This window comes from Lineus longissimus, chromosome 7, assembly GCF_910592395.1.
Source record: "Lineus longissimus chromosome 7, tnLinLong1.2, whole genome shotgun sequence".
In the NCBI taxonomy this organism is placed as follows: domain Eukaryota; kingdom Metazoa; phylum Nemertea; class Pilidiophora; order Heteronemertea; family Lineidae; genus Lineus; species Lineus longissimus.
The window spans coordinates 4,240,877-4,260,564 of NC_088314.1; the positions used below are offsets into that span (position 1 = coordinate 4,240,877).

Below are 19,688 nucleotides of genomic sequence, written 5' to 3' on the forward strand. Positions count from 1 at the left end.
TTTCATTGTAGATCACCTGGTTACAAGGTAGAATCGATGGATTTGCCATAGGCTGATGGATTACCAATAGTTCTGTCTTATCTCTTTATGTCATTTGGCAAATATAGTATGTGATTTTTCCGACGCTTTTGTCACTTTCGTTGGCTTCGGGGTGGCTGAAGGCGGTTCCCATTAGATTTCTGTATGCGGATTTCAGTATTTTTAAAATGCTTTTCATGATTTGGAACGTTAATCACTTTAAAGACAAGTCACGGGTTATATAGGATGATATTGGATTTATTGAAATCGGGATTAATTCATCACTTCCCAGCAGATTTTCATCCATAGCGTCATTTTCTTACGTGCGCCTGCACTTTTTTTACAAAATGGCTGAACCTAATGTAGATGAAGTGGTATCAGCTTATTTGATTTCATGGGGAAATTAATTAACCGTCACTTAAGTGATTTTCTTTGTACTCAGCAGAGCGCTGTACATTTTCCATCATTTGCCAATCAACTTGCGCAATGGAATGTCTATTTGCACAGCACTTAAACTCGTTTAGGCTATTTATCAGTGGAATAAAAGGACGTTTGGCATCAACGACCCATCATCATCGTGCATTAAAGTGCGTCATAAATTGAAATTGGTGAAAAAAGTAATTAGTTTTGTGCAGATGATGCCGCGAGAATTGCGGTATGAAATACCTATTTGCACAGCACCTAAACTCGTTTTAGACAATTAGTTGAGTGCAACTAAAATAAAAGGACGTTGATCACCATAGACCAATAATCATGATGCTTTAAAGATCGCTTATGAATTTGAAATTGGTGAAATCATATCAGCTCAAATCTTCTCATTGGTATTGTCTTGATATTCTGTCCATGAAATGATTCTGTATTCATCCCATGTCCGGCAAGATTAACAACCATAGCCGCCCGCAAGATCGGTGCCCAGCAAATCATGTTGGCACTTAACCTCATGGCCGCTGGGAAAGCTAATTAAATTAGACTGCGATCCAGGCTCCTAAAGGGATAACTTAATAATCCCAAGAGTGGCTTGCTAATTCTGCTGCACACGGGATGCATGGGTTCGTACAGTTGAAGATGACGTGCCAGCACGCAATGCCTTGGGTGTGGCGTGTCAAATTAATATACCAGGTACGGGCCGCCGGAATCCTTTGTGGTTTGCTGTAATTGAGGGGTGAAAGGAACTGACCAGGAGTACCTTTCAACCCGCTTAATTTTACCAGCCCATACAGGATTCCGGCAAGCCTATTGCCAGTTTTCGGTGGTCCATAACCGGTATGTTCATTTACATCACCGTACTGTGATCTGGTGGTGGTAGTGTGGCTACTGTTGGCCAAGCTTCGGGACTTTTTCATGCTTCGTCGTCTCTTGTCATCTTATAGAATATTCATGACGCGATGACAACCTGAGGTACTTTTCTCAGCTATATATTTCCTCACATTGAATGCTAAGCTATCCAAGCATTCAATATCTTCGCTGGGACTCTCCTTCTCATGTCAGTCCATAGTTTCGGATAAATGTTGGTAATCGCGGCTGGTCTCGAAAGATCATTCACATATCGGTCATCCCGATCAAAGGCTGGCTCCCGGCCATCTAGTTTCTCATCTGACATGCGGCTTGAGTCACTTCACTGGCTTCAGAGCCGCCATTTGATATTTCCTGCCTGCTTTGTGGATGAGACAAGTGGCGAATGTTGTACTCGCATGGCAATGGCCGCCCGCCATTAAGTGCAAAAAGACGTTTTATCTAGCTTCTTCAAAGTTTCATTGAAATTTGGTCATTATAGAGTAAGCCTTGTCTAGATACAACATGGGGCTATGATTATGTAAAAAACTAAAAAATACTCTTTGATACCATGTTACCTAAAATGAAACATTTTCCTGATCTTCATCTGAAAAATAAATCAACCGTTCGTCCGATATTGGAGATCAGATAAATCACTCTTCTTTAGAAATTCTATACAGTTTACTCTTACCTTGTTCCGTGCATTTTTATTGATTGTTATCTTAAAAGAAATGCGCATTTTTGCGCATTTTTAAAGAATCTCCCAGGGCACCGAATCAATTCTGAAATCATATAATATAATTTTATAAAGATATCACAGACCAAAACAGATTATATTGGTCGCAGATTTTGATACGTCACGGTCCATATCATTGATCAGCATAATATGTTCTAACTTGTGATGTGTTGTTCAAAGCCAATGTGACATTTGTCTAGAAGGAGCGTAGGCGAACTGCGAAATGACACACCTTAGCAAACTATGTGATACTACAGGTATCTAACGAATATGGGCCGTTGTTCTTCGTGTCAAAGATCGTGGTTACGTCTATTCAGTGTGAGCAACCTCAAGCAGAAATCTCAAATCTATCCTCGAACATTATTCTATGCAGAATTTCAATGCAGTGTACGGTATTACGTAACTGTGCACAAAATGTGATAGCTTCAATATGACCCTCGTAGATGAAAAAAACCTTCTTTTACGTATTTTTCATGCGGTCCATCATTAAAAGCCGTTCCCATGATGCGGTAAGAAAGCCCCTAGACAAACTTCTTAAAAACTGACGGAACATCAGCATCAAAGTGCGCACAAAGCTCATCTCCCGTGAGCCAGCGATTGAAATTCTTAGTAAAGGTCACTGTGGCTGACATTAAGGACCTTTTCATCATTCATCCTGTATTGGTGCCTGGCCTGTGCATTTGCAATCATTTTGAGGTTAAATCTCCTATGCACATGGCATCCCACGCACACTTTTAAGGCCATATGTTTTCTTTTTCTGCCCAGAAATGAAGACGAGCATCAGATCTTAACCGCGTACATTACCTTTTCGATGTCTTATACTAAAAATGTTACTTCTCCTTGCCATTCTGCCTAAACCTTTGAATGCAAACTGCACCCACGGCTATCTGATAACACAATATCAGCATTCTTCGTAACATGTAATACCGGGGATGCAGAAAAGGGCAATATAATTTTCTTATTGGATGTGGTTTCACTCCATGATGGGGATTAAATTTTTACCGCGATTTGATGGAGAATACTTCAGTCGTGGGAGAGGGGGCGGCGGGACAGGGGGGGGGGGGGGGGGGCGGCGACAGCACTTCCTATGAACAATTAAGTATCAGTCTTTAAGGGATATGACGCTTAAGAATAAACAGAAGACACGACTAATGAATATTTAAGACTAAATTTGTTGTTATGTTGGGAAAATTGATCAGAACGAGTGTGGGTGGATAGTGATTTAGTCTCGTTGTCTCCGATATCAAGTGCAAACTTTGCAACTGCAAACTTGAGCAGACATCATTGCAGGAGACCACTTCTTCTCCATACGGCATGATAGTCTATCATGTTGTCTCCTTCCTCTTGTTGCAATTTGTCCGTTATCCAGGAGCTTACCGTGGCGAGAATGCTAGCTGGGATATCAAACAGATTGGGTGCGTCACTATGGAACCAAAGCTGAGATGTACAAAACGTGATTCTAGTTAGATTATACAGCATGCCGCACTGTGTCGTCATGTAACTCTAGCTAAGATGTACAACGAGTTGTAAGCGTCGGAGAACATTTTCAGAAAAATCCTTTTTAGAAACAAAACCTAATGTATGTTAAAAATAAGCTTTAAAACTTTTACTCTTAAGGCTATCCGCCCACACCAGTTCCTGTTTCAGCACGCAATACAGTTTCATTTGAAACATTTATGAGTCATGTCTCCAAAATGTTTCATCTCTCTGTAACATAGGCCAAAATCTATACTCCTGAATATTACATTGCCATCATCTAAACACAGGTTTAAATAATCTTGTATTCTGCCTTTTATAGATTTGTTCATATTTCTGATCAATAATATTGTTTTTAGGAATGTTCTGCTTCAACCTCGATCTCAATTGATATGATACATGTACTCAAAGCATCTATTAAAAAATAAAATATTGTTTTGATCAAAATGACTTTATCGACTTGCAAGCAAAGATTTCAGGAAAAAAAATTGTGTCAAGGCCATCCGCATTGAGCATTTTTTAAAGCGTTAAACATGAAGCCATTTTTCTGTTACATTGAAATGATCGTTTGTATTCAACTTCATTACAATCTGATGAGGTAACCATCCATATGGTGAAACACCAGTCATGTTGACTTTCTGACCAGTCAATATGACTGTTGTATCACCTTATGTAAAACATTTCAAAAAGGGCCTCTGTTGATTTCTTATTACTAGAACAGTAATTGTCAATTTCTAAAAGAATCTTACTTCAAAGTTCCATGACAAAATTTTTGCTTTTATTCATTTTGGAAAATGGAAGTCACTATGTAAACGTTTTGAAATAAACTTTCTACTGAGAGTGAAGCCCATTGAACTAAGCTCCCATGCTCCCATTATCGCCCAACTCCAATACAAGCACCATCGATAATGATCCTTCACGATATCTCATCGATATCCGGAGGGTATATCAAGAGGACGTTTCGCCAGCAGAGCAAAATCATTTCTTTGGCCCATCCATCATTAGATGTAAGCTGGCAATCAGTTGGACTGAAATTTCAGATTACTTCAATAATTTCACATCATGGCCGTGGGAGACTGCCTTGGGGCATAATCAGAAATTCACTCCAAATTTTGTCAAATCTGCCTGTGGATATTTTGGGGCATAGAAAATCACCGGTTTTATTCAATAAAATTAGTGTGTTCCAAATTAAATTTTCATCTTGATTGAAACAGTATTTCTAAGATTTGTCAGCATATCACAGATAATAACAAGTAAAGATCTAGGAAAGGGCACACTCTTCCGTAATTTTTTAGCATAAAAATAGGCCGTTGTCAAATAAACACCCATGAAAACCGATAGAGCATAATTATTCAAACCAATTCATCTTCACAAAATAATAAAATTGTTTGTTGTCGAGACAACTTCAAGTTAGTGAACAATACCTTCTTTGGCAAAACATGTGAGAACTTTTATGCAGGGAGCATATGCATACTAACATATAGTCAAGGTTAATTTTGTTTTGGGTGATGTCGTCGTTGTCTCATCAGTAATGAAGTACTTGTTGATGAAACGTGTCTGATTTCGTCGTTTCTTTGATCATCATTTCAGTAAAGTCTGGTTCTTGCTAATTGCGCACACAATGCTGTGATATGTTCATAACCGACAAAAGCGTATTTTTTTGTTTGTTTACATTTCCAAGAACAAAAATACCACAAATACGTTTTTGAAGCTGGTCAAGTGGTGGCTACTGTGTGAAACAGCCAGTTCGAGGGAACATGCCTTTGTTTAACCAATGATTGAATTGGTACCATTCATTGTTCCGTTGACAGTTGCAACAAAACAAAATGGAGACGCACACGCATTTGTGCAAAGTAAACAGACAACTCAAATCCTTGTTTTCAATATAAATATTCCAACCGGGCGATCCCACTCACGATTGGCTGCTCAGCTTTTTTTTGAAGTAGCTTTGACGGACGGATTTGTTACAAACCCATAATGCGTTCCTGTGAAACCATAACTTTCATTTTAGCAATACAAGTTACTTGCAGCAAAATGAGTGGTTTTTGAGAATTTAATGTTGGATGACGGTTTCCTCTTTTCTCTATACTGCATTGAAATATGCACTCCATGGAAGAAAACAAATATTATCGAGGTTCGTTGGTCAACAGGACTTCGATGCTCCTGTAAACCTGTGTGTACTGTTGAACTTGATAACAATGGCATAGCGATATATCAAATGCATTTTTAAAAGAGCATACTAAAATGTATATTTCGATGGCTAGTGTGGAATTTCAATGATCTTCGTCGTATTGATCAGCTAAGTGCTAGCATCTCCCCCGATCTTGCCTACCAATTTGACATCGGCCTTGTATCAAGCCTCACACATCAAAGCTTTCATACTCTAGCTTCCTGAGTTTCGTTGTCATTATGTGCACGGGCTGTCGACAGCTTTGACATGCTAAGAAAGGATGGTGAAATGTCAACCTGTGTTAGTCATGCACGATGGAGAGAAACGTGAAGGGTATCACATTCTTCAAGCCCTTGTTCACAAGATTTCATTGTTTATATTAGAAATAGGTGAAGGCCTCGTTTTGATCGATTTCTCCTCGGCAGCTACCTTTATGCAGCGTTAAAGAAATGATATCCCCCTCCAGGAGAAATTCGTATTACCAGAACGGCTTAATGGCCTAACATTAGCTGAGCATAGCTTTTTGTAATTGCTCACCTTTGTGTACAGAGTAAACGAATCGATTTTTTGATCATATTGCTGCCATGGAAGGCGAAATGGAATTTCATCAATAAGCTTACGTTGATACCATAGTAACAGGGGCAATCAGCATTCACCCTCTGACAAGGTCATTTTTTGTCACTAGCAACAGTTTGCTGCAGCTAACATTAGGTCAATAAGTTTTTCCATAGTTTGTAAGATGTTCTTTCTCTGGGCAATCGATTGTGATTAAGAGCTTTCCTGGCCAGTTCCGATTATCTTTTCAAAAGGAATTATGATAAGCGTATCGACATTTAGGGATGTTCATTTGATTGGAAAATTATCAACGAATTCCAGGTCATTGTGACCACAAAATCACTTGTACTTTGGTGATGCTATCTAGTTGGGGTTGCGCTTCCCTTTCCCAATATTCTCGAGCCCCACTGTGACCTACAAACTTTATTATGCAACTAGCAATTACACAAATGTAGCCGTTTGCTTCAGTGCGAGTGTAGAGCATTGACCTGTCATTTTATCTCAGCTATGGCTCCAGTGGACAGTATCTGAAGTCTTTCAGAAACAGTATGTTTCATCTTAGAGTAACCAGCTGGTTACTGCAAGGTTTCATCCTGATATAGCCCTAAAGGATGTGTTTCTAAATAGCATTGCAAACTGGATAAATCTCCATGGAAACTTTTACATTTTGATTAAACGAACGTCCAGCTAATGTCGTATATCCTCAAGTCTTCTGAAGAAGCGACACATCCTATACATTGATATTTACCTTGTAGGCAATGAGGGACAATAGACTAATGTATTATGAAAGTTTGTGTAGGAGTTCTTTGGCTCGAGCAAGGGTTTTGTGCAAACAACTCCATAGAAAATATGTTGTGAACTTGGTCCGAATATAAAATGAACTACTATCGGAATACATCACATAACCCTGAATTATGCGGTTTATATCTTCAACAGCTCTTTTGCATACATCTCCCACACTATATTTCATCCCATGCGTTACAAACAAGAATATAACTCCATTTCCCATGGCCGATTTGATTTCAAGTCATCTATTATTGAAGTATAAAATCTACATGTTCCGGGTATAATTATTTGAATAATATCCCAAAAGGAATGGGATGTTGGTAATTATTATTCGGGTGAGTAATGTACGTAGACGCCATTTGTCACAAGTATATATCGGTTTTTTTAGCGGTGGCGATTTCTCTTATTTGAGCCAAACACGGATCTTTAGCAAACTCTTCTGCAGATATCGGGGGCTGTATTAGTCAGATCAGAACCTTCTGTTGGGATGAATAGTACGCTGTGCAGGTTTCTAGAGGAAGCCAGATGTTCTGTCTTGAAGGAATGGCGAAAGCTGCTCTTGACAACAAATTGTATCTTTAATAGTATGAGTGATGACTTAGTGTTCTGCCCGTAATAGTGGTTCCAATATCATGGGCAAATGTACCTCTTTATGTGAATAGTTGCCCTGACGAAAAACTGTAGAGGCACCTAAAACGGTATTTGTCCAGACAGTGCAAACATTGTCAACAGTTCCGTCAATAGGCGGCTGCTGATAGTCACGTCTTACGGATTACTTTATAACGCCTTGATATGTTAGGGCAATAGATTTTAGCTTCGAGGAAGAAACCAGTCTAATGAGCTGACACTATGGCTACTACTGACGCACGTAATTGTTACCATACGTCTGTCATCCAGTTCCCAAAAATGACACATCGGATTTTCCTCTGTTGGAGAAATATTGTAGTTGGACCAACTGTTTAATAATAGAGTTTCATATTTAAGTATCATGCGTTCGTACACTTCAACTGGGCGGTTGTTGAAAGCAGTAGCCTGTGTTCTATACAGTCGTGTTACATTTCTTATTTGATTTGATACTGATCAATTTGCTATGCTTTTGTTTGCTCCTTGGCATGCCTTCCATCGGAACATATATTATGCGCAATGAGATTCAGTTATCTGTCTTGACATGAGAGGCTTTCAGAATTCATTTATGTTACAAGGGAGAAAGTTGGTGACGGGTATCAACCCCACTACGTTTTGTACACGAACTCACTCCCGTTATCTGTGCTGCACACCTCCATGACCTGATTGATAAATGCATAAGATGTACGCACTTCGACGTTACCGTGATCCTGGCATTACGTCTCGCTTTTCCTCCCTAAAGAAATGATCGATAATGTTTCCGGTACTTTGAGTTCTATAGTGTCTCTAATCATGCCTGCATCGTTACCTGTGTTTCACCATGTAGATCTTCTCAATAAGCACCTAGCTGTTCATACCCTTTTCTCATTAGGTTTCTATCGATTAGTTTGCAAGCAGTGGAGCTATGCAATGTAACCTACACATTCGTTGACAGCGTAATTGGGAAAGCAGGTGACAGAAGAACATTACTTAACGATGAAATGATATTTTCCGGCTTCCACAATATTCTCCAAGTCCTTTTTGTATAAATGACGGGATCCGATAAATCTGGGACAGTAGTTCAGCCAAGCTTAAGTGCGCTGTTAATGAGTTCTCGTAGGAAGATACCAAATTTTGGATTGGCCTTTCAAGATGGAATGGTAATGAAAATGGAAATGGAAACAAAAAAAACACATTCTTTATATTAAAGTATGTTGTTTAAGGAATACTGAAAGTATTTGTCATTTTGATACGAATTTACATACATCCCCAAACCTCAAATCGGTATCACGAGGGGAAAGTTTGATTATTCGAAACCCTCAGGTAGACTCTGTAAATTGGACACTGGAAACTTTCTGATAGGTCAGTCGCTGTAACGATTTATTAAGCCGGCAGCTTTTAAGACTTCGATACGAGTTGGTTGGTAAATTATATGGCATCAAACCACATCCAACGTCACCGACAGCCCCCGCATGTCTGTATTTATAAAACCGGTGCTTATTCTTTGGCGACAACGCCCAGTTATGACCCTAAATTACCAGTTGCATTACGAAAATGATGATGATTAATACAGTTACAGGTCGATATCTTCTTTTGTACTGTTTCTAGTCTTATACTTTGGCGCACAGTAAAAAAATATAATAATGGTATCACATTCGACGGGATTTTATCATTCTAGTCTATCAGAAAAGTGTCACATAATCCTTGATAAATCATAGAATTACCTTAGAGCCAGTCCCCTCTGAAGTCACGGGTTCGATTCCTGATAATGTAAACTCCTTACAATATGTGATAGGTTTAACTATGACACTCAGTCTGCATATTGGTCAAAATATGTCAGCAGATTACTCAAACAAAGGAAATGTTATACCGCTCTCCTTTAGTCTAGTGCAGGCATCAAACGCTTCAACGTTCCTTGCAAATTAGGAAAAAGTATTAAAGTTCGTGATGCGTTAGAAGGTCGATGCAAATTCGATACTTGTTTGAAAACTAGAAAGGCGCCCAGAGACCAATAGCGATTCTGAGCCAACTTCAAGTAACATTTTATGGGTTTTGGGCCAGGCGATCGATGTCAGTGGTAGGAAAAGACCATAGCCATAAAAATCTGTCCCAGATGACCATATGGCTATAACACTGGCTCCCATTAGCCAAGCCCGATTTGATTGCTGATTGATGAGCAATCAATACGCATCAATATTAGATCGATGGCCGCCATCCAAATCCCCACTCTGGCCACGTGCAATCTCAATGCATCCGGATGTGATTTATGTTCGTGGGTATTCGTTGGCGATTCGAGGCTATTCACCCGATATACTTCAATGTCAAAATGTAAATTGAAGGTGACCTGAGTTCTAGCTAGCATTTGTAGTTCTGTGCTGAATTTATGTTAAGCTGTTATCTGCTCAACTCCAAGCAGTCCTCAGCATTTAAGAACCATACGTCTGAGAGCAATACTAGCTCAACACTTAACAACTTGAGGTCTCAGTGAGGAAGCATAGACAGACCCTTCCCCACTTTTGTCATATCAACATTTCACTGAGAAAATATTTCCCAAAATTAAACATCTAGCAACTTCAGTCAAAATGCCTGTAGCCTCTTGTGCTTTGAGCGGAAAAGATTGTGATCCCTTAGAAAAGCTGTCTCTAGCCATGAGAATATGTTGGTAACCGTCAGTAGTTTCATGAACATAATACAAAATCAACTTACAAATACATACGCATAGGCATACGTTCATATACATCCGTACCCCGGGTCATCATGTGAACTGTTTAGTAACTGAGCACAAGCTCAAGCTTCTTTCATCATTGCCACTATTCAGGACCAATGGAAGGCAAAGGTTAGGCACTTTTCTGGGCTATTCTTCTCTTCAGTCACAAACACTCTACTCTGTATACGAGTAGGGACATACAGTGTTGAGTATCCGGCTGCCTGGCAACAGTGAGAACATGACTCGGCCCCGAAATGGATCCTGCTACATAATGAAACTCTTTGAGTCACCCTCGTAGCAGTATCAAATCAAACCTGTATTGACGTAGGTCCTGAGATGAGACCAGATGACTTACAGTGGCAGCCTGTAGCTTTGCAAACACACTCTGTTTGGCAAGGTTGAAAATGGGTCCCTCAAACTATCCAAGTGAACTCAATGGTAGCTGTGTTAGGTTTCTCATAGCTTCTTTCAATGCACAATGTGTTCGAGACAAATATTCGACAATCTCATCTTTCTTCACTCCAAACATGCCGAACACGAGTATGTAGTGACATACCGTCTGGAGCCACAGATTGGAGTATCTGCATGGCTGCCTGGCAACGAATTCACTATAGAGACCTCTTCTTCGACGCTTTGGAGGCAATGGACGATACATAGTAATAGTATTTACTTAGATAGCAGAATTTTATACACTAGTAGAAGCCTTTTCCGACTTCTTAACATTTTCCCTCACATTTTCCTGATTTATCCGACAAAATTCCGACATTGTCCGACTTGAAAAATACGAGGGCTTCCCAAAATAAGGCAATAAAGATCGAAGGCCTCGATCGTTGATTGATTGGTTGATACCTTATTTATAGTTCACTCGTTTTTCATATTTGCAGGGATTTAGAAAACGATTTCACAGATTTGACGCACAAGATTGAAAAGCGGTCGTCTATGTCCGATATCTCGTCAAAGGGTGGCGATGTCTGTCCTGTTTGTAACGAGGTGGAGGTAAAACATGGAATAGAAGGCGGACAGGCGAATATCTGTGCAGATTGTGAGAAAACTGTGTGCAAAGACTGTGGAACATTTCAGACCAATGTGCAATCAAAGGTGAGTAGAAGATATAAAGTTTATTATGTTGGACCGGGCACGGTAGCAACGACTGCCTGGTCCAGAGTTATACATGTAGTTGTGAGTTCTTGTTTTGTTTTTATTTGTCATGTGACGTGCTGTTTGTGTTGTTATGTCTCTGTGTATCTGTGTTGTGTAATATTCTGGATCCAAAGATGGAGGAAGGAAAACGTGCTGTTGGGTCGTAAATGCTTAAATATTTAAAAGTTGAATTTAAAAAGTAAAATGCCGTAATTTGATAATAGGCCTTCCTGTATGTTTGTTTCACTTGTCTATCAATTGCATAATTGATGGGCGTCAGTCTTATTTGAGATTGCCTTTATGTCACGGAAATGAATTGGATATGGGTTGAGACGTATACCGGTAAATGGCTATAAACTAATATTAGTGTAATCCGAAGACATCAATTTTCCAGTTCCAGTATAAGCACGGATATTGGCATATCAATACGGGGGCGGGGGGGGGGGGGGGGGGGGTGGCAGGTTCTTCCGTTCAGAGCCATCGTGTAATATGTCAAATCTCCAGTTGCCCTAATGTGTAATGACTGTATGTCAACATTTGGGAGTATAATAGCTTGTGCGATTCCAGCCTTTTCGAAAATACTGGAGGTCTCTCACAAATACTGATTGTGACGGAAGTCAAGCAAACCAATCACTGATTGGATGTACTGACGCATATGTTTCCGATTGGTAACTGTCGAAAACCGATTTCAAGTATTAGACACCATTTGAGTTGCGCCATATTTTGTCGCATCTACCGAAATCCTGAATCCGCTACAGCGCAGACCAACTTTTTGATTTTACCTGAAGCCAATCGCCTTCATAATAGAGTTATGTTGTTCAGTCGAAGACACCCTTTCGTATCGTGCCTTCCCATCCATTACGGACTCCAAATCATTACCGCGCCTTATCCCTTCGATCAATGATATCAAAAAGTCAACGATAATCAGTGGTACATGTTACCTTCTGTGGACACAGCGGGGTAATTAACTGTGCTGAGCTAAGTAATCGTGTGCTCATCCATCATTTGTGAAGAGATGCTCGATCTTGCTACGGCTTTCATTGTACATATAGATTGATTCAATTTTGCTGGGAATTCTGTCCTGTCCTGTAGTAGATTGCCTGGGAGATTTATGCACACTCTTGATGCTAATAGAAAACTTACATAAAGATAACGTTTTTGGCACTAATGATGTCAGTTATGGCGGATTTGCACTAAAGTTCGAGTGGATTCTGTCTGAGTCAAGTCTGCATACTTAGTTTGTCGTATTGATGTAGCTCACAAGTTAAGCGCTGTTGCAAAATTATGAATTTGCCACCTTGAAGGCGTATACAGTGCTGTCACGTATTAGATTTATGGACAGTCGTGGGGATGCAATCAGTAGGCCTAATAAGGCCCGATTTCGCAGCGCACTTTGGTTACTCTCCTCACGGCAAACGTCTGATGAGGTGTCTTCCATTATGACGAATCATGCACACCCACTAATTGCATATTGTTGTGCTGTTTTTCACTACACCATTTCCAGCGATCTGAATACGTTACTCTACCTGCATATTCGTTGGACACGACATTGGCTTGTAAACAATGTGGATGACAGGAGCGTTGGCGTGTAAATGATTCGGAAGCCATACACTATCCTGGACATTGTCCGGAAATTGGACTCAAAGGACCATGAACATGATCTGCCTACGAAGAGGATACTCTCACTATGGTGCCCGTGATTGCAACACCACAGAATATTCCATTCTCTACCAGCAGATCGAAGGATATTCTCTCTGCCAATATAATTTTCCATTCCACCATATGATCTTATGAAAAAGATGAAAAAATTTGTCGAACTTTTGTCGGATAAGCCAGGAAAAAGGTATAGAAACTGTTAAGAAGTCGGAAAAAGCCTCCTTCTATTGAATAGAATACGGAGTGTCCAATTGTGTGTCAGTTTCTATTGCATCACGTTCATTTGCCCTTGCTCATGTTGCTGATTGAGGCCTAACGACCCCCTCTTTTGTGATCAAGATTTGCCATGATAACCCTTCGATAAGACAGTAGAATATATAAATTCAGTCTTTGGTGCGAGCAGGCTTTGTTTGAAGACAATAGACTGTGTAATGGGCAAGGCCTTAATTCATTTGACTGTGGTAAGCTTGTGGTAAGCTTGATACGCATGCCATTCTACGTGCGTTTTAAAACCGACCCTCCAAGCACCTCAGTCCTCCCGTCCTTTATTTAGTGATGCCCCGTGAAAGATGGGGAGGGGGTATTTTTCTAGCCCTGGATAGTTATTTTGAGCATTGTAATAATATTCCCGGGAGGGTAACCATAGTCTCTTTTATATCTATTTCGTTGACAATTGGCGCAGCACGAAAAAAGCCTTGTTAAATACTAAAAGAAACCAAAGTATCGTCATTTCGTTGGTTTCGTTTCGTTGCTTAAAATCCAGTAAGTCGTACCGTCATGTACCAGTGTGGTTTTTGTTTAAATGTTGTTTCCTGTACGTACCTGTCATGTGAACCAGACGTAGCTTTCTTCCATGGATATAAAGATGTCAGGATGTATTAGTAATGAAGCAGTTTATTAAGATAATACATTATATATCCAATGCCAGTGTTGGTAACTGGTATTGGACACGGCTTGCAAGCGAAATCGAAATGTCTTCAACCTTGAGATTGATGATAGAACAGAATATACAGACGTCAAAGCACTGGATTGATGGCTCCTTCGATTATTCAAATCAAATGGAATGTTAAGCCTCTTTTACCGTGCTTTGAACTCTCGGGTATTTAACATCAGTTACACCTCTTTTACCCCATTTAGCATCGGCATTTGATCATTAATTCCATAAGTTGGGAAGCCCTAGTATTTTTTCACAGGTTTTCTAGAAATCAGACCTTTCAGGAAAAGTCGGATATTTGTCGGATAAATCAGGAAAAAGTTAAAGTAACCGTTAAGAAGTCGGAAAAAGCCTACTACTGGTGTTGTAATAGACAAAGCAGGTGTTTTCCTACTGTGTTTGCATCGAGCACACGCTTCGCGCTGTGATATAGGGAGTTTTCGGGAAGCCACCACGCGAATGCCTTTTCTGTTGATCGATCAGCAGGTGGAACGAAGGGATTGGCATTCGTATTAATGGGTTGGGGAGGTGCGTTCGCGAAAATTCCCTAGTATGAGTATACACCACGGCGGATAAATGTATACATTGTTAACTTTTACATCACAATAGAAACCAGGCTATCCTATACCAGTGTTTGAGGGATATAGTAGGAGATTAACCTACGATATGTGATGTCTGCAGGCTTCTCAAATTCAAAATTAACTACATTCTTTTGTCGGTTTCTATTGTGGCGTCACTTCCAACATGGGTAAAAATGTATTTTTAAAGAGTGAGCCAATGTCTTTATCCACCGCGTACTAAATCCTCTAGGTTCCCTCTTCCGACAGCCATGATGGAAACGATTGTGAATGTGTGACACATTGAGCTAGTGTGAGATCATGTACTAAATGCATGTAAACTGCATCTTATAGTCTGGAGTGTTAGTGTAGGTCCTACATGGTCGCCACTGCTTCCTGATGCTTCATCGCTCCCCTACAGCTTGTGTCAGAAGTAATTGAGTTCATAAATTGATTCATTTTCATTGACAATCTTAAGACAATAAGGCCAATTCCTGCACTCAGTTTTAAGATGTTTAAAGATGATGCAAGAAATCACTCATGTTTTCTTCCTTTTTTCACTGTCTGTTTGTCGCATGTGAAACAGGGGTCCAATTTCGAATTCATACCGTGTTCGTTCGGCCATATTGTATATAATTTTAAAAATTTAATGGTGGGTAATATCGTTGCAGTTGTTTGGTAGAAATAACTTGAAATAATCGAGGATATTGTCGCCATGTGTCGAGCATTGACAGTTTTTCAAAAGATGTCACTGGACAAACTTTCCTCCAAATGGACTAGTACAAATTCAAAGTTTTGGAGCTGATGTCCCTGGCCCCGTTTTTCATTATCTTATGGCCAGTAAAATGTCAATTACTTTTGACGCAGACATGAAATAAATTCCCCGCAACACACATGCAACGGACTTAAGTAACTCACTTCACCCACCCACAGCCACAGCCCAGTATCCCAAAGTTACAATTGGCTGAAGTCATCTCACCACCTCCACTGATGGCTTATTTTGAGTATCAATTGCATGCGACCAACACATCGAAGAGATCCCTTACAACTCAATCTCTGTAGGCCAACCATGGAGGTAAAACTTATAACTCCTTTGGGATGCCAAGTTGAGCCACAAGTGCATGTCCCGAGAACCCACATTCAAAATACCTTGCGGTTCCAGTCATTTTATGTTTCGTAGTTTTGGGTTTTGTTTGCGAGCTTGTTATAGTGAATTCTTTTCATTCCCTTTTTCGACAGCTTCAAGAGTGGCTTTGCATCATGTGCCATAAACGCAGGCATCTAGTTATGAGCTCGGGGCACTGGTTTCATGGGTTTAGACAACGACCTCATTTTGAGGCTATAGAGAATCTAGCCGTTTATAATAAGGTAAGACCCTTTGTCCAGCAGCACGCCGCATGACCCAGCTACGTTTTATCCGCCATGTTGGATCCGCAAAGCTCCTTGGGATGCAATGTACGTTTCACCGCTGCTTTCTCTACGCTCCTGTTTAGGTGTTTTTCCTTTGGCTTCTTGGCTCGTCTTACCTTGAGTATCATAGACTGTGTGGCCTTTTCAAGTTTTCCTTAGTGGCGTCAAGGTTTATTTCTTCATTTCACACTGCATGCTGACTGCCCGACTCGTTTTCTGGCACTCTAGGTCTGTTGTCCCCAGGTTTTCATCCTTAGTCCTGTTCAAAATCTGTTTTTTAACTTTCTCTTTTCACTCTAATTCTAGACTTCGTTGGCCTTCCTTTGTTTTCGCATGACGTTTTTGTGGTATTTAGATATATGGCTCTGGTGACAGTCTATGTTGTGGCCTTGTGTTGTGGTTTGACACCAGTGTTAGTGGCTTTCACTCGAACTATCTGTAGCTTACTAAACTTTGTGTTCACTAACGCATTTATCATTGTAATAATATTTATGTGTGTTTTTGAATGCATTTTGTATAATCATGGCTGTGGGATAGGGAGGCCTCGGTAAGATGTTGTTCACATCGCTCTAAAACTCGAGGATATTGTTTGGGATATCTTAAATGTAACGTGAGATAAAAACGAAATATTTATAGCTGTATGTACATGTACTTTGAAAAAAGTTTCTGTTGGTCGAAATTTTACGTTGTTTGGTCCTCTCTTTGTTCGTACACGGCGGTAGCATCTCACATTGAGTATGCGGCGCAGACGTGTTCAGTCGAAGGCGTCAGGGCGTTTCTCCTCAGTTTGTAAAAAAAATCCGTAAAAAATGTTTAAGGGTGGCAAATAATATTTTACATCCTGGTAATGACGGTAAATTTGTACTATTATGCCTAGCGGAATGTATACATTGTTGTCAATCTCGCAATTATAAGATTCTTCACAAATTGTGATGCAGACAGTCTGCCCTGTGGTTGAAAACAGAGTACTTCATCAAAAGCTTTATTTCGTATTGTCCAGTCATAGTGTAGCTCGCCGAGATAACAGTCCAACACTGATATTGCATGGTTATCGGTTTTTGCGCAATCGTGGCAAGTGTGCAGGACGTCGCCGGGGCGGACTACTAGAGGAAAGCTTGAAGCTAGGAATCCTCCTACTCTGTTGCCAGCAACGCAAGTTTCGGTTGCTTGCGACCGTCTTATTTCTAACCAACCCACTTCCAGAAGAGGATGTGAACTAACAAATACATGTACAAGTACAGAACTATTTTTCTGTAGGGTTTTTCGGAGTCGTCATAACCTTAGAATGAATCCTAGAGGTCTACAAGGGGTAATGCGTACTCTGTAAAAAAAAGTCGAATGTTTTTATGAGTGTTCTGGTCTGCAATGTAGCTACTGCAAGACAAAGGGTAAAGCTCGCCAACTCAAATCTACTTAGTATATTTCTTGTTTTGCTTTTCATTAGAACCTTACGCAAAACGACAAAAAAGGAAAAGAAGAAAATGGGAAGGTATATGCCTATATTATTTGGTCCATATAGAATCCCCCCTACCCTTCCCATCCATGAGAGTCCAATAACTGCACAGCCTTTTTCAACTGGTGATGCCAAAATTCTTAGGTCGAGGACGGACACTTGATTAGATGACACAGTGATACATAAATCACAGAATCATAAATTATTTCATCCCTCGCTTCAAGAGTAAGGTGTTATAACATAGACTAAATAACTTAATTTTTGGCATCATGCATATTAGGTTGTAGATTTAGAACACGATGTGATGCTCAGGATAGTTCAAGGCACAGACAGCAGTTTAGTAACATGCACAGTAGGTCTTTAGCAATAGATTACTAGTGCCGGTAGAAATAGCTAATACTTGTATTGCCATGTTATCGAGGTGTGGTAGTCATAGTTATTGCCTTATTTTGCTGCGTTGTGATTTTAGTTGAGATACACACAAAACACGTCATGTATAAAACATATGAAAGGATGACGGGCTTGATTGCTCTTCAAAACATCAGTATCTATATCAACGACCATCCAGGTGCGGCATGACGTCATATGCACTAGAATCTACAACATTTGCATAAATGCATTAAGTAAAGAGTAAAGCTATACACGTCAAACATGCAAATACAATTCGTCAAAAATGAACCCGCATCTTTGAGGAAACATGCATCAACCATGTTAGCATACGTAATGATATACACATGTGCGCTCGTGAGTTCACCCAGAAACAAATGAAATCGACTTGGTACTTGATTATTGCGAATTAAATGGCAGGAGAGAGGACTCCACGAGATGCCGCGATATACATGTCTCATCATACGAAAGGTAAATTGTTTCCTTGCAAGAGGTCAAGCGGGCATGGTGAAGGGTCACAATGGGTTCGGCTCCCTGGTATGATCTTCGTTATCATGGTTATTGGCTGATGATTGTATGAGAAGATACCTGTGTAATAATTGTTGGCTGTTTGGAGGTCACGTAGTTGGGTATATCAGATTTAATATCAGCGTTTTTATGTCTGTAATGCTAGTTGTAGAAACTCTGGAATCCGCCGTCTGCCAGTAATCATTACATTAGTAGGTCAGTTTAATGTTACAAACAGTTCAAGCAACATCATCTGTAGGACCAACGGTTTATGAAGTCCGTACTGAAAACGGGGAAAAAATACCAAAATATCTTCCCATTGGCTGTCATCATTGGCTTTGTTGTCCTTAAAGGGTTAACCTGATGTGTTCGGTCAGAAACGACTATGCTAGCCTATGTATTATTCAAATGGCTGATCACCTGCTTCATGCATTATGAAACGAAGCGTCTATACTGTCTCAACATATTAGCCACTCGAGTTGGCAACCTTGTCATGAAGAGAAGACTAAGTAGGGAAAGGCAACTCTCAAAGCTAATCGATTACTGGTGTTGGGGATTTTTTTCATCCCTGATGACAGGATTTCATCTCCTTCATTATGGCTCATGCTTTAGGTGAGCACTTCGTTATCTATCTTTCGTGTCGCTTAATTTTCTTTTGACCTCTCCTGGCTGGCTCTGGCCTCCTTGGTAATCACGAAAGCCCTATTGATAATTAGTTTTGTACATCACTTTGGAATCGTCTCGAAACCGACTTTCTAATTGCTTTGTGAAGCCCCAACGTTCAAAGTAACATTTGGTAGGGAATGCTTAACTTGATACCACGTGGTTTTAAGGCATACGACTAAAAAAAAATGAGAGACCGTCAAAAACAAACTCTGCATTAATTGAAGGGAGACCGCTCGTTTCAAAAGCTGTAGTTTATTAAATTTATTTTGTTTTTTTCTAACTTAAAAATATGTTTTCGCCATATTTTCGCGATTTACAATTGCTCACGAAATCCGCGAAATAAGACCCCCACGAAAATTTATGTTCTGTGTATTCTTATTACATCTGCCAGCCAATCCTTGATTGATTCATGATCACTTACGAGGAAAAAAAATTCCTTCGGCTGACAATTCTTTCGTCTACTATCTCACTGCATCACCAAACAGAATCATTTGCCCAATTTGTAAACTCATGTAACCCCACCACCAATACAGATCAAATACATTAAATCTCAAGGTCGTGTAATCTTCTCCCCAAGATGGATACCGGCGGAATGATCAGCAAACATACAAGCCTTATTACTTTGATACAATGACAGAAGGCTAATACGAAATCA

At 40.0% G+C, this 19,688-nt stretch overlaps 1 protein-coding gene across 9 annotated transcripts in view; it reads left to right on the forward strand.

Annotated features, from left to right (window-relative positions):
* Positions 1–19,688, forward strand: part of LOC135491727 (protein piccolo-like) — a 95,934-nt gene that overhangs the window by 12,431 nt on the left and 63,815 nt on the right. For 8 of the 9 annotated variants that reach the window (XR_010447873.1, XM_064777789.1, XM_064777791.1 and 5 more), the window contains exons 3-4: positions 11,208–11,421; positions 15,850–15,978. Coding sequence is in view for 8 of the 9 variants with exons in the window: in XM_064777789.1 (XP_064633859.1) it covers positions 11,208–11,421; positions 15,850–15,978 (343 nt within the window). In the remaining variant the exon portion in view is untranslated. The remainder of the gene's footprint in view (positions 1–11,207; positions 11,422–15,849; positions 15,979–19,688) is intronic. The other variant, XM_064777793.1, reaches the window with a different exon arrangement.